Below are 14156 nucleotides of genomic sequence, written 5' to 3'. Positions count from 1 at the left end.
TAGTTGTTCCTGTAATCAATCTGGCTGCCATATTATGTACCAGTTGAACTTTCCGGACTAGGCACAAGGGAAGCCCCATGTAGAGCCCATTGAAAAAAAAACAAGTCTTGAGGTTACCAGTGCGCGTACTGCAGTTTCTAGGTCACCCCGTTCCAGGAAAGGGCGCAGCTGATGTATCAACCGGAGCTGATAACAGGCACTCTTGACCGTTGCATTCACCTGATTTCTCATCTGAAGCGACGAGTCAAGAAGCACCCCTAAGCTGCGAACACAGTCCTTTGAGGGGAGCATGAGCCCCTCTAGGACTGGAGGTTGCAGCCCGATACGTGGTTTGGGGGCCCCTACCGTAAGTACTTCCATTTTGTCTGCATTCAGCTTGAGCTTGTTTTCCCTCATCCAGTCCATTACTGCTGCAAGACATTGATTGAGGGGAGAAATGCCATCTGTCGTCATTGCTGATGACCGAGACATGGAGAAGTATATTTGGGTGTCATCAGCATACTGATAACACCCTGCTCCATGTCTACGGATGATTTCTCCCAGCGGCTTCATATAGATGTTGAATAACATCAGGGACAGGATGGCACCCTGAGGGACGCCAAAATTCAGCTCTGTTTTTGAAGAGCAACTGTCCCAGAGCATCACCCTCTGGAATCTGCCTGAGAGGAAGGAATGGAACCACTGCAAAGCAGTGCCTCCAATTCCTAACTCTCTCAGGTAGATTCCAGGAGTACCTGAAGGAATCTCAGGTAGATTCTTTCTTGTGTCTCTGTTGTCATTTTTCTAATACTTTCCCACCCCCAAACCCCACCACTCAAATCTGTTAAGTTTATTAAACTGGTGGAAAGAGAAAATGAAAGCACACTTCCTGGGAGATGACACTTGAAAAAAACAATTTCAGGCAAATAGCACAGACAAATCTGAACGGGCCTCAGTCACTTGTTTGTGAATAATTGTTTGCTTCCATAATCTGATGGCACTTTGGAGTTTTGAACATTTCCTGGTCTCCCTGGGCAATCAGGCATTTTCAGCTCTCTAAAACCATACAATGGAAAGGAATGTCAGGGGTACCCAACTTGTGCACAAAGTTACAAGTATGTCATGAGATGAGATCTTGCACCCATTAAGATATTCAAGGAAGGTAATGTGAAAACTTCAGTTGCCAAGGTTGTATGAACAGTGTCTGTGGGGCAATTACTGTATATAACTGACTGTAAGTCAACCTCATGTATAAATTGAGGGTATATTTTGAGGCGAAAAAATTAGGATTTTGATAAGACCAGTGGATAAGTCAAGGGTAAAATTTAGGGGCAAGTAACAAAGGATCTAAAGGACAAAGCAAAGGAAAACAATGCCAAAGAACTTACAAAATTCCAGCAGGCAAAACATATATATAAATATGAAACAAAAAAAATGAATTCATTTTCCTTTGGTGCTGGTGGATCAGCCTAATGGATGAGAGAGTCAGTGCTTCCAGGACAGATTGCATTCTTGTCTTTCACCAGGAGATAGTTCTTTTTTAAATAAGTGTTAAAGTGCAGTACTTACATTCACCTGTAGATAAATCAACTCAGTTTTTTGGGGTCAATTTTCTAACTAAAACTGCTAAACCTATACATGAGTAAACAATATCTAGAGCGAAGATGGGCAATATAAGACTACATGTGATAGGCTCATTACATGCAGACCCCAGTCTAAATCCATAAGCACTGGGCAAATTATTATTTCAGACCTATGGCAAGAAGAATCAGTCCATCCCACTGGAACCCACTATTTGCAAGACAAGGAGTTAGAAAGTGGAATGACAAAAGCAATGCTTGGCAGAAAAGAAGAGGAGAAAGTATAGTGTCAAAGAGAAGGGGTGGCAGGAATAGAGAGTAAGAAGAAAAAGCTAAGCAAGTGGGAAAGGGAAAGACTTACTGACTGCTCAACCTGCCCCAGAGTTAGCATGTGGCCTAAACAGATTAACCCTGAGGGAATATGGCCCTTCACATAAAAGTTTTTCCATGGGGGCACAGCAGAAAGTAAGTAAACGTATGGGGATGCCATATGTGCCTTTCCACCAGCACCAAAGGAAAATGAATTCATTTTTTTTGTTTCATATTTATATATATATACCATTTGTTTTTCCTTAGAAGAAGACAGAACAGCTGCACAGAGCCTTTCAGAAGAGCCCTCCCTCTGGAAATACCTTATATTGCTTTATCCCATAAAGACAACATGTTGTAGGCATCTGCTATGACAAATGACATTTGGATATAGTACTCACAGGTAACGGAGAGCCAGTGTGTAGTACAGTCAGTCACACCACTAGTACTTCCAGACTAGATTTTTACTAGACAGCCATCCTGTCTTATTCACTAAATTGTATAGACGGTCATCTTCCATTAGTAACCCTGCCCTGTGTTTCCCATCAATCTTGCCCTCTGATCAGTTCAGATCAGTTTCCGGAAAATTCATGCATATGAGTCGCTGATTTTCAGATGGAGCCAAATTTTCCCCACAAACCACAGACTAGCAAAGATTGAAAGTGAAAATCACTGTCTCACTACAAGGTGTGTAAGCCTCAGGGACTAAAGACAACAGAAGCAGACTAAATAAATCCTCCATTAGCAAAAGATCAGTTGTAGCCATTGTTTCTTCCAGCAGCACAATAACACTGTGTGTTTTATCATTATGATTAACAAGTTACTATTTGCTTGTTTTCTTCTATAGGAGTTCCCCTCATATTTGACAGAGTAAGAATTGTCAAAAAGTGGAAACAGTTGAAATGCAGATCCTAACCTGTCAAATAACCAGGAGCACCTGTACTGACCTGGGGAGAGATACCATTTTAAGTTGATTTATTTTCTTTCTGTGCGAGAGAAGAGTTGAGGGAAAGTGCTTCACAGGTATGCCCAGGGTGGTGGCGGGCAGCCCTCCTTCAAATGGATGGCTAGGGAAAAAGAAGAAGCAAGTGCTTCACTGCCATTACTACTGAGTGACAGAGTCCAGTCTGCAGGAAAAAGAGTTCAGTCAGAAGTGCTGGCTGCATGATGGTACTGCTTGGGCTGGATATAGGATCTCTGAGGAAGAAGTGGTGACATTAGCAGTGGTTATTTATATAAGAAAAATAAATGTATACCTAAAATGGTATCCTGCTCCATTCAATAATTCCTACAGCCATAGAAGTGACAAGTTCCATTAATTCAAGGAGGAGTCCACTCTTCATTAGACAAGTCTTGAGACTGTGCATGTGTGTATGTGCAAGTGGTCCCAAGAGAGCCTCATAGGGAAGAAGGACTAACAAAAGAGCAGCTCCCTCATTGAATTAATGGAAACTGTCTGTAATTTGCAAGCACTGAACAAGAGAGGGGTCAGAAAGTGAGGGGTCAAAAGGCAGGGGGAGCCTGTATGTACCCTGAGTGCCAGCAGAAGAAAGATCTACAACTTTCATCAATGAATAATGCTTAGCTGCTGAATCCAAACCATTTGTTCTCCTCACAAACATAGAAATATCTGTAGCAAGTCTTGGGGGTTGAAACATGACACTATCCTTACACCACACAGTTGCTTAAAGTACATGCATAGACAGAGTTTGCATAAACATAATCAGTAAAATTGCCAGGAATCATTCTGCAGGGGCAGGCAAGTCAGTATCTTCCAGATGTTTGAACCAGAACTCCCATGTTCCCTGACCACTGACCATGCTCTCTCAGCTTGTTGGAGGTACTGTTCATTTCACCTGTAGGGTTTCAGACTGCCTACCAGTTAATTTGAAAGAAAACCCTTTCAAACTATTAAAATTGTATCAACAAACTCTCTCTCAATCCCAAACCATGGTCCCAACTGACATGTTCCATCAACTTTTCTGAAACTACTGTAACCTGTTTAGGTCTAGTTAGCACCAAGATGGAAGACTGCCTGGAGAAGGCTATTTACACTACACTGGCTCTCACAGAAGGAAGGTTGGATGTAAATACCCTAAAGGCACTAGATACTGTCTGATCTTGGAAACTAAGTAGGGTCAGATGTGGTTAGTACTTGGATAGGGGACCAGCAATGAATACCAGGAGCTATATTTCAGAAGAAGGAACAAGCAAGCTCTGCCTAAGAAAACCCTATGAAATTCATGGGGTCACCATAAGTCAACAGGTGACTTGAAAGCACATACACACAGTCACAATATTATAGTGAACTTGTTAAGCTTTCTCAGAAAAGGCCCTCTTGAGAATACAACATCTGCAGAAGCTCACATGAAGGATGTTCGGAAGGTCTTACTCTTGTTTTGCTCCTAATTCCTGGAATGCACTCTTACCAAAGTTGTGATCAGTTCCTCCTCCTTTTAGGAAAGATGTGATGATATATGTCTTAAAACTGGTCTTTTAAATCGTTTTTATACTTATTGATTTTAACAGTTTTATTGCCTAATTTGTTTTAATAATAAGTTTAATGGCTTTATTGTTAACTTATTTTCAGCAATGTTACTAACTGACTTGAGTATTATTTTTCATGGAAAGTTGTGATATAAATACAATCATAAATAAATAACACACATGGTTCCTACTATTTCTTATTACTATTATTTGATGAATGGTAAACATGTTGCCAGGGAAGAGACAGGTTTAAGCTTGGCAAGACGAGATTTCAAAAGCCATTAGTCAACTACTGAAGAAGTACACAAACACTATACAGAAGGGCAGTGCTCAGTTTAATATGCAGAAACAATGAAAGCTTTTGCACAAGGAAGCTATTTTGCTTAATGCTATACTAGCATTAGTCCAACTGTCAGTTCAGTAACAAATGTGCCTTCCTTAGGCCTCTATATATGTGAGGAAGGCAACCAACTCCATATCCTGCATCCACTGTTTAAAAGGAAAGCTGCAATTAAACTTACAAAACACACCCCTCCTTCTAGCAATGAATCTAAACAGTGATATAACTGGGGTTACACCTGCTGTCACTTGGTGCAGTAAGTGATGGTGTCAAACTTTCCCCACTGACCTTCTCTCATACCACACCATACAGAGTCCTTTGTAATGTTTTTTGTACTAATGTTACTCATAAATCGTAATTGCCGTATATCACTTAAGGTAATAGTGGTGGCATAAACAACTAACAAAATTAAAATTATACCTTTAAAGTACAATATCATACCTACAGCCTAAATATATTTACGTATAACATAGTTTCATGTGGTTAAAGCAAAGAAAAAGGTAAAATGTGATGTTTTAAAAGATTTTTTTTTAAAAAGAATATGCTTTCTAAAAATATCAAACATTAAAAATTTTAATTTTTTTAAAAAAATAAAATTTTAAAATTAAAATTTTGGGGGAAAAACTAGGGCCTCACCTTTCTCATCCCACTGAGCCTCACCCCATTCACACCATCTCTGCAAAGTTTTAAATGCACACAGTGAATGCCACAGCCCACTTCTGCCAAAAAGCCTTAGGGTGTCACCTGGTGTGGACTGCACCTCCCCTAGTGATGACACCGAATATAGAGAAGCTTCCTGAAAGATTGGTGGCTTCACCTTCTCTGAACACACTTTACCAATTTTGCCTTCTGTATGTAGAAAGAGAGGAAGACCGCAGAGCAAATATCTGGACTCAGTCAAGGAGGTCATGGGCCTAACTCTGCAGGAGCTAAGCAGCTCAGTGGAGGATGGGGGAATAGGAGATGTCTCATCCACAGGGCCGCCATGCGTTGTGGTCAACTCGAGGGCAGTTAGCAACAATGTACCATCTTTAGAGCGCACAGTAATGTGTACTGGAGAAAACCATTAAATTGGCAAGACCATTCCCACTTTTCCACGAAGTTCACTGCATTTCTGAAATTGAAGCCTTGTCAGTTTTCACTGGTGTGAAGAAGAGGGAGACTTATACATTGTACACCTCTTGTTTGTGCCTAGAAGTCATTTATGACTTATGCCGATTCTATCACAAGGTTTTCTTGTCAGAATTTGTTTAGAGGGGATTTATCCTTGCCTTCCTCTAAGGTTGAGAGAGTGTGACTTGCCTAAGGTCACCCAGTAGGTTTCCATGGCTGAGTGGGGGATTTGAATCCTGCTCTCCCAATGTCTTAATCCAGAATTCAGTCACACTGGCGCTCCCATATTACACTTACTTTCCTTTAATAAAGTCAACAGCAAAAGGATTGCCAGGTGTGAATGCGGCTATAAAGGAAGGATTTTACACAGTCATCAAGAACACACCTTGAGCCACTCCAGCAGGAGAGGAAGAAATACACTTCTGTCAATGTACAGACTTCCCCCACTAACATGCAAGCATTATCACTCACTCTGCAGTAGAAATTGACAATCTTTGGCCCTCCAAATCTAGGGCCTAGCCAAGCTCCCATCCACTCCAGCCAGCATGGTCAATGGTAATACATCATAGGAATTATCTAAAACACCCAAAAAGCCAAAGGCGTCCCAGCTCTACAATGGATAGTGCAGTGGGTTGAATTAAGATCAATGAATGAAGGAACAAAGACAGTGTGGCTAATAATGGAAGGATCCAGCACAATGTTACTCCTCTGCCTGAGAAGAAGAAATAACTGGAAATTGTGGAATCGAGTAACTATTAATCTAGTAATTCCAAGGAGTTCAGATATTTAGTAACAGAAACCCCACAATAGTAAATCATAGAATCACAGAGTTGGAAGAGACCGCACAGGCCATCCAGTCCAACCCCCTGCCATGCAGGAAATCCAAATCAAAGCATCCCCAGCAGATGGCCATCTAGCCTCTGCTTAAAGACTTCCAAGGAAGGAGATTCCACTACACTCCGGAGGAGTTTGTTCCACTGTTGAACAGCCCTTACTGTCAGGAAGTTCTTCCTAATGTTGAGGTGGAATCTCTTTTCCTGTAGCTTGCATCCATTGTTCCAGGTCCTGTTCTCTGGAGCAGCAGAAAACAAGCTTGCTCCCTCCTCAATGTGACATCCTTTCCAATATTTAAACAAGGCTATCATATCACCTCTTAACCTTCTTTTCTCCAGGCTAAATATCCCCAGCTCCCTGAGTCATTCCTCATAGGACATGGTTTCCAGACCTTTCACCATTTTAGTTGCCCTCCTCTGGACACGCTCCAGTTTCTCAATGTCCTTTTTGAATTGTGGTGCCCAGAACTGGACACAATATTCCAGGTGGGGCCTGACCAGAGCAGAATACAGTGGCACTATTACTTCTCTTGATCTAGACACTATACTTCTATTGATGCAGCCTAAAATAGCATTGGCCTTTTTAGCTGCCGCATCACACTGTTGACTCATGTTCAACTTGTGGTCTACTTGGACTCCTAGATCCCTTTCACATGTAGTTTCGCTCAGCCAGGTGCCCCCCCCCATCCTATATCTGTGCATTACATTTTTCTGCCCTAAATGCAGTATCTTACATTTCTCTGTGTTGAATTTCATTTTGTTAGCTTTGGCCCAGCTTTCTAATCTATTAAGGTCATTTGAATGTTGATCCTGTCCTCTGCAGTATTAGCTATTCCTCCTAATTTGGGGTCATCTGCAAATTTGATAAGTATGCTCCCAATTCTGTCAACCAGGTCATTGATAAGGATGTTGAATAACACTGGGCCCAGGACAGAGCCCTGTGGGACCCCACTGGTCACTTCTCTCCAGGCTGAAAAAGAGCCATTGTTGAGCACCCTTTGGGTTCGGCCGGTCAACCAATTACAGATCCATGTAACAGTTCCTTTGTCTAGCCCACATTTTACAAGCTTGTTTGCAAGAATGTCATGGGAAACCTTGTCAAAGGCCTTACTGAAATCAAGATATACTATATTCACAGCATTCCCTCCATCTACCAAGCTGGTAATTTTATCAAAGAAAGAGATCAGGTTTGTCTGGCATGACTTGTTTCTCTGAAACCCATGTTGAGTTTTTGTGATTATGGAATTGCCATCTAAATGTTCACAGACTCTTTGTTTAATGATCTGCTCCAGAATCTTTCCTGGTATTGATGTCAGACTAACTGGACGATAATTGTTGGGATCATCTTTTTCCCCCTTTTTGAAGATGGGGACAACGTTTGCCCTCCTCCAGTCTGCTGGGATCTCTCCTGTTTTCCAGGAGTTTTCAAATATGATTGCCAATGGCTCTGATAAAATCCAGAGAATAGTCACTTGGGCATAGTGGTGTGAGACTTGGAATTGCTCTGACCAAAAATCCACAGCAAACTTCAGTTAGATCAGAAAGTTTATTGTAAGGACTAAGTAAGTAAGAAGCATTCTTGGTCACGTCTTTGAAGAGTCTGAAGCACACAAAGGGGAAGCCTTACTTTAAAAGGACACATTCCCCCCACCCTTTTTTTCCATTCCCTCCCAGATGTTCTCTCCAAATCACCCCCCCCCTCACTCAGCGGAGGCTTGGAGCCCTATATCAAAGCAACCCAATGTGGACACCATTTGGTCTCCGGAGATCCTCTGTCTTGTAAAAGCTATTGATGCTTAATTGATGGCTTGTACCTGTGGAACCTCTCTCAGTCGTAATTCTTCCTCAGGGTGTGAAAGATTCCTTTTCTTGTTAGCCTATGTTTTGCTTATGTGACACCTTTGATTACAAATCATGGCCGCAGATGGGCATTTCCCATAATGCTTATTCAATTGAGTCCTACCGATATATATATATGTTCACTACTAAATATGTTCAACAGCTTTACCCAGTCTGCCTTCAACCATTCCAACATACAACAAGGTGAAGATTGTATATACATATCATCAATGTGCATGTAACTAATTACTAACTTAGATGACTTAATCTAAACTCTTTACACCATCATGACAGAACCCCGAATGAATAAATGAATGAATGGGTTCTGACAAGTGGATAGTTTTTCTAACCAAATATGCTCATAAATCTGATTATTTTAAAGATATACCTCATTGTATGTATTGTGTGCCTTCAAGTCGCTCCATCTCACCTTTAAAACGTTTTGGTTCCCCAGGTGGCTTACAAATACATTCAAACAATGCAAAGTACTATTGTATTGAGGTAATGCTACATATGAAAAGACAGTTTGAAAGTCATACCAGCAAGGCTCAACAATTAAAATGGCTATCAGTATTAACTGTTCTTAAAAGTGCACACAAACGTGCCCAAGAACATGCCCAAGGTTTGCCATGTTGGCCATCCACAAAACGGAAATCATAGAATCGTAGAGTTGCAGGAAATCCAAATCAAAGCATCCTCGACTAGGGTTGCCATAAGTCAGGACCTCCAAACCAGGACAAATGTAGGACAACATTTTCAAAAGTAGGACACATCTTTTTAAAATGGAGGACACGCGAAAAAATGATGATTTTTTAAAATGTTAATATAAATGCGTGTTTCTTAGGCATGATCAAAATGGAGGACATTTTAGCATTATTCCTAGACAGATGGCAGAAATGTACTTCCCTTTTTGGCCAAACCACCCCCTTCATTCCAAAACACGCATGACAGCACATTTCGGCATTTCACATGGCTTTACTTAACATGGCCTCTTGCATATTTCAGAGGCTTATTCCATAACCAAACCCCTTGGGTTTAACACTTACCATGGTTTAACATGGCTATACATATTGAACATGTCCAGGTGGTTTAACAAGAAGTGGATTTGCCCTCGGTTTCAGGTGTCTTGCGCCAACTTTACTTCTCAGAAGTGTGTACTTGGTCAAGGTACTTTGGTTTTTCTTCACTGCGCATGAGTTTGTAAAAATCAGAGCACCTTACATTGGCCATGCCTCAGAAGCTGGCTGATATCAATAGCACCACAACCCACCAACACACCAACCAACCACCACCACCACCACCATCATCAGATCATCATCATCCATCCGCATCACATCATCATCATCATCTCATCATTGTTAAAGCAGACCTTTTAGTTAAAAGCACCGAAAATACATAGAAATGCACTTTGGAAAGTCACACTGTCTCACCTTCAGAAAGAGTGAGTGCATGCCTCAGAAACTGACTGATATCATCATCATCATCATCACCTCTTATCATTGTTAAAACAAAGCAGACCTGTACAAATGGAATGGAACGCCTCTTCCTCCTCCTGCTACTCTTCCTCCCTCTTCTTTTTCCTCCTCCTGCTACTCTTCCTCCCTCTTCCTCTTCCTCCTCCTGCTACTCTTCCTCCCTCTTCCTCTTCCTCCTCCCTCCTCCTCCTTCCTTCCTCCCTCCTCCTGCTACCTCCTCCTCCTTCCTCCTCCTCCTCCCTCCTCCTCCTTCCTTCCTCCCTCCTCCTCCTCCCTCCTCCTGCTACCTCTTCCTCCTCCTCCTCCACCACTGGCCCCTGCACCCTCGCCTGCCCTGGGCCAGCCCACGTGGGGACTAGAGGAGGAGCTCCTCCTCTGGAGGCTGGCTGGCCAATGGGGGCAGACTGGAGCTCCAACAGCCCGCCCCCTGCCAGCAGCCATTGGCCAGCCAGCCCCAGGAGGAGAAACTCCTCCTATTTAGCCCTGCGTGTGGCCCTGCTGGCGCACGCAGGGCTACAGGAAGCTGCCGGCTGGCGCAAAGGCCTCGGCGGCAGCGGCCTTAATAACAATGGCACACTGCGTGCACTGCGTAAACACTACACACAACAGCCAGCACAGTTGCTGCTGGCGCCGGCGGCGGCAGCAGACCCAGGGCAATCCCGGGTCCAGGAAGAAACCAGGACGGGGGCACCCCCGTCTGGTAAAAAAGCGGGATTGTCCCGCCAGGGGGCGGGACATGGCAACCCTATCCCCGACAGATGGCCATCTAGCCTCAGTTTGAAGACCTCCAAGGAGAGAGACACCACTACACTCCGAGGGAGTTTGTTCCACTGTTAGACAGCCCTTACTGTCAGGAAGTTCCTCCTAATGTTTAGGTGGAATCTCTTTTCCTGCAGCTTGCATCCATTGTTCCAGGTCCTCTTCTCTGGAGCAGCAGAAAACAAGCTTGCTCCCTCCTCAATATGCCATCCTTTCAAATATTTAAACAGGGCTATCATATCACCTCTTAACCTTCTCTACCTTTATTGGACCAACCAAAATACAGAAAATGCATGATGCAAGCTTTTGAAGAGCCACTGAAACCTTCATCAGGCAAAGGTGTAAAAAATCAAACAGGAGATAGAACAACAACACATCTTAAGGTAAACGGTATCATGCTAACTGTACTATTTTAACTAAGAACAACAACAACATCTTGACAAACTGTAGGCCTGTGACTCTAACATATTTTTCTTTGTCCTGTTTGATTTTATTTAATGAGATTTGAGCATCCATGGATTTTGGCATCCACAGCAGGTCCTGAAACCAAACCACAATGGATACCAAGGGCCTTCTGTAACTTGTTGACAGACTGAACCCAAATAATACTCAGCAGTCATCATTGTTCATCACAGAGAGAAGTGACTAGTGGGGTACCTCAGGTTCTGTCCTGGCCTTGATGTTATTTAACATCTTTATAAATCATTTAGATTATGGAATAGAAGGCACACTTATCAAATTTGCAGATTAAACCAAATGGGGCAGGGGAGGGGAGAACTGAAACACAATTTTGCAGAAGACAAAAACAGAATTCAAAATGACATTGATAGTTTGGAAAGCTGAGCCAAAATTAACACAATGAATTTCACCAGAGATAAATATAACCTACATTTAGGCTGGAAAAACAAATGCTTTCTAGCAAATGTTACTCAGAACATACTGCCTCTAAATCCAAAGAAAACAGATAACCATGATGACTTGTAGCAAATGACAGATTCTGCCTCCAGAAATTTCTCCTTTAAGAGTCATTCCACTAATATGAGCAGTTGAACTGATCTTTTTATATATCTATTTTTAAAGCAAAGAAATCGTCTATATAAAATCAATACACTTTCCTGGCTTCATATTAACTCACAATAAAAAAAGTTTGTATAAAGTGTAAATCTACCTAGGAAGGATATAAAAAATCAAGTAGCAGTGCTTCTATTAAAACATGGTAGCACTTGTTCCAGCAAAGATGGGAAAACAAGAGATAATCAAGAATTGAGTGGCAAAATAACATCCCAAAGAAAACAGTCCTTTGTCACAAAATTCACCAACAGCCTTGAATTCTGTCTTGCACATCTGACATTGTCTACTGCAAAAATTAAACCAATAAAAATTAGTCTTTCAATTGCATTAGAAAGCGAATGATGAAGGATAAAAACCAGAGAAAATGGATTAAAGAGAAAATAATGAAAAACATCACCCATTTCTGAAAGTACTTTCCACTCATTTGGAAGGTAATGGAGCACGTACTCACCGAAAATGGGCCCAACGGGAGGAACCATGAGCCGGCAGAATCCGCCAGATGGCAACACATAGGAAAAGAGTAAGAGAAGAAATATATCTATTAGCCAACCATATATATAAGTGTCCTTAATCCACAAAGATGGGAGCTCATATCTAGAGATTTGGTTTTTTTTCTCCTAAAGTGTAATAGAGGCTGTCCTTATTGGGAGAACTCCATAAACTTCTAATCATTGTTGGTTATATTTTTGCTCTCATTGTTGAGTATTATTTTCATCTACATATTTGGATTTGTTCCAATTGAATTTTTTAATAAATTTTATACTGTGAGAATTGCATATACTTATAATCACTGTTTGTTATATTCTGCTTCACCATTTATGGATACAGCTACATTTAATTTCTGGTTTGTTTTTTCATATTATGGTTACATATTTATTGGCACCCATATATTATGTCATTTCAATTATATGGTTAATACAGGTTGAGTTTCCCTTATCCAGAATTCTGAAATTCAAAATAATCGATAAACCGAAACCTTTTTCATGGGAGGCTGAGACAGTGACACCTTTGCTTTCTGATGGTTCAGTGTACACAAACGTTGTTTCATGCACAAAAGTATTTAAAATTTTGTACAAAATTACCTCTAACATGCATGTCTAAAGTGTATATGAAACATAAATGATTTTTGTGTTTAGACTTGGGTCCCAACTCCATGAAACCTCATTATGTACATATGTCAGAATCAAATAGAATCAGCCATAAGTTGTATGTATATATTGTATTCATTGTAGTCATCTGTTTATTATGTTACATTATATGGGTATTGTTTCAGAGGTGTATCACGTGTGTATTGCAGATGTGAGGAATGATGGGAAGCATAGTGCTAGAGATAAATTTGGTGGTTCAAAGCTAGTTGCCTGGGACAGGAATGCACAGTTGTGTGTGGGATGCTGTTATCCTAAGTCCTTCTTCTGGAAATGTGGAGACAAATCCAGCAGCTTATAAAGGGGCTAGGTGATTACACAAAGGAGGATGGGACATGTTTATGTACTGATTAATGGACAAATCATAGTGAGATCTGCAAAACCTTAGAGTGGGGTAATGTTAATGTTAGGCCTGTGTTTATGGATTATGGCAGTTCTGTCTACAAATGTCTTCCTGATAACACCTACAGTTGCTGAAATAAAGTTGTTGCTGTTTGAATATGGATGGTTTACTGAACTGTGTGGGCAAGGGCAGTTCTTGACAACATACACTGGTGCCTCGGGATACGAAATGATCGGGTTACGAAATTTCCGGGATACGAAAAAGTTGGATTGGCAAAAACTGTTTCGGGTTACGAAATATTTTTCGGGTTACGAAATTCATTTTGGCGCGAAATTCAAATGCTGCAAAGTGCAGCTATAGGCTTTCCAGTGCTAACGGAAAGCCTTTTCGGGTTACGAAATTTTCGGGTTACGAAAGGAATGGCGGAACGAATTAATTTCGTAACCCGAGGCACCAGTGTATAGGCAAATACAGGTATTCCATTAAAAAAAAAATCCAAAATCCAAAACAATTCTGGTTCCAAGCATTTCAGCTAAGAGAGTCAACCTGTATTATTTATACTAGTGCAATCAGGACACAGTGGACACAGTGTATTTTGCATAATACAGGGGGCCACATCCAGCCCACCAAGGCAACGGGACCGGCCCCAGCCCGGTCCTGCCGCCAATTGCTGCAGGCGTTACGGTGGCACCGGCGCCGAGGAGGTCGGGCCACAGACAGTGCACTGCCACCGCCGCCACCCACCCGCGGCTTCCTGTAGCTCTACACGCGCCTGCAGGGCTGCGCACAGGGCTAAATAGGAGGAGTTTCTCCTCCTGGGGCTGGCTGGCCAATGGCTGCTGCCAGGGGGTGGGCTGTTGGAGCTCCAGCCTGCCCCCATTGG

The 14156-nt window shown here is 41.9% G+C and overlaps 1 protein-coding gene across 3 annotated transcripts in view; it reads right to left on the bottom strand.

The window, feature by feature from the left end:
* The window catches only part of EPB41 (erythrocyte membrane protein band 4.1), a 227269-nt gene that overhangs the window by 178012 nt on the left and 35101 nt on the right, over positions 1-14156 (bottom strand). The window contains exon 1 of one of the 3 annotated variants that reach the window (XM_042440168.1): positions 2816-2836. The exons of the other annotated variants lie outside the window; for them this stretch is intronic. Coding sequence (XP_042296102.1) covers positions 2816-2832 — 17 coding nt within the window. The 5' untranslated portion in view covers positions 2833-2836. Of the gene's footprint in view, positions 1-2815; positions 2837-14156 lie in introns of those variants that run through there. 3 annotated transcript variants of the gene reach the window in all.

This window comes from Sceloporus undulatus, chromosome 9 (genome assembly GCF_019175285.1).
Source record: "Sceloporus undulatus isolate JIND9_A2432 ecotype Alabama chromosome 9, SceUnd_v1.1, whole genome shotgun sequence".
NCBI lineage: Eukaryota > Metazoa > Chordata > Lepidosauria > Squamata > Phrynosomatidae > Sceloporus > Sceloporus undulatus.
The sequence above is the reverse complement of the archived record's forward strand: the minus strand, read 5'-3'. Positions and strand labels throughout refer to the sequence as shown.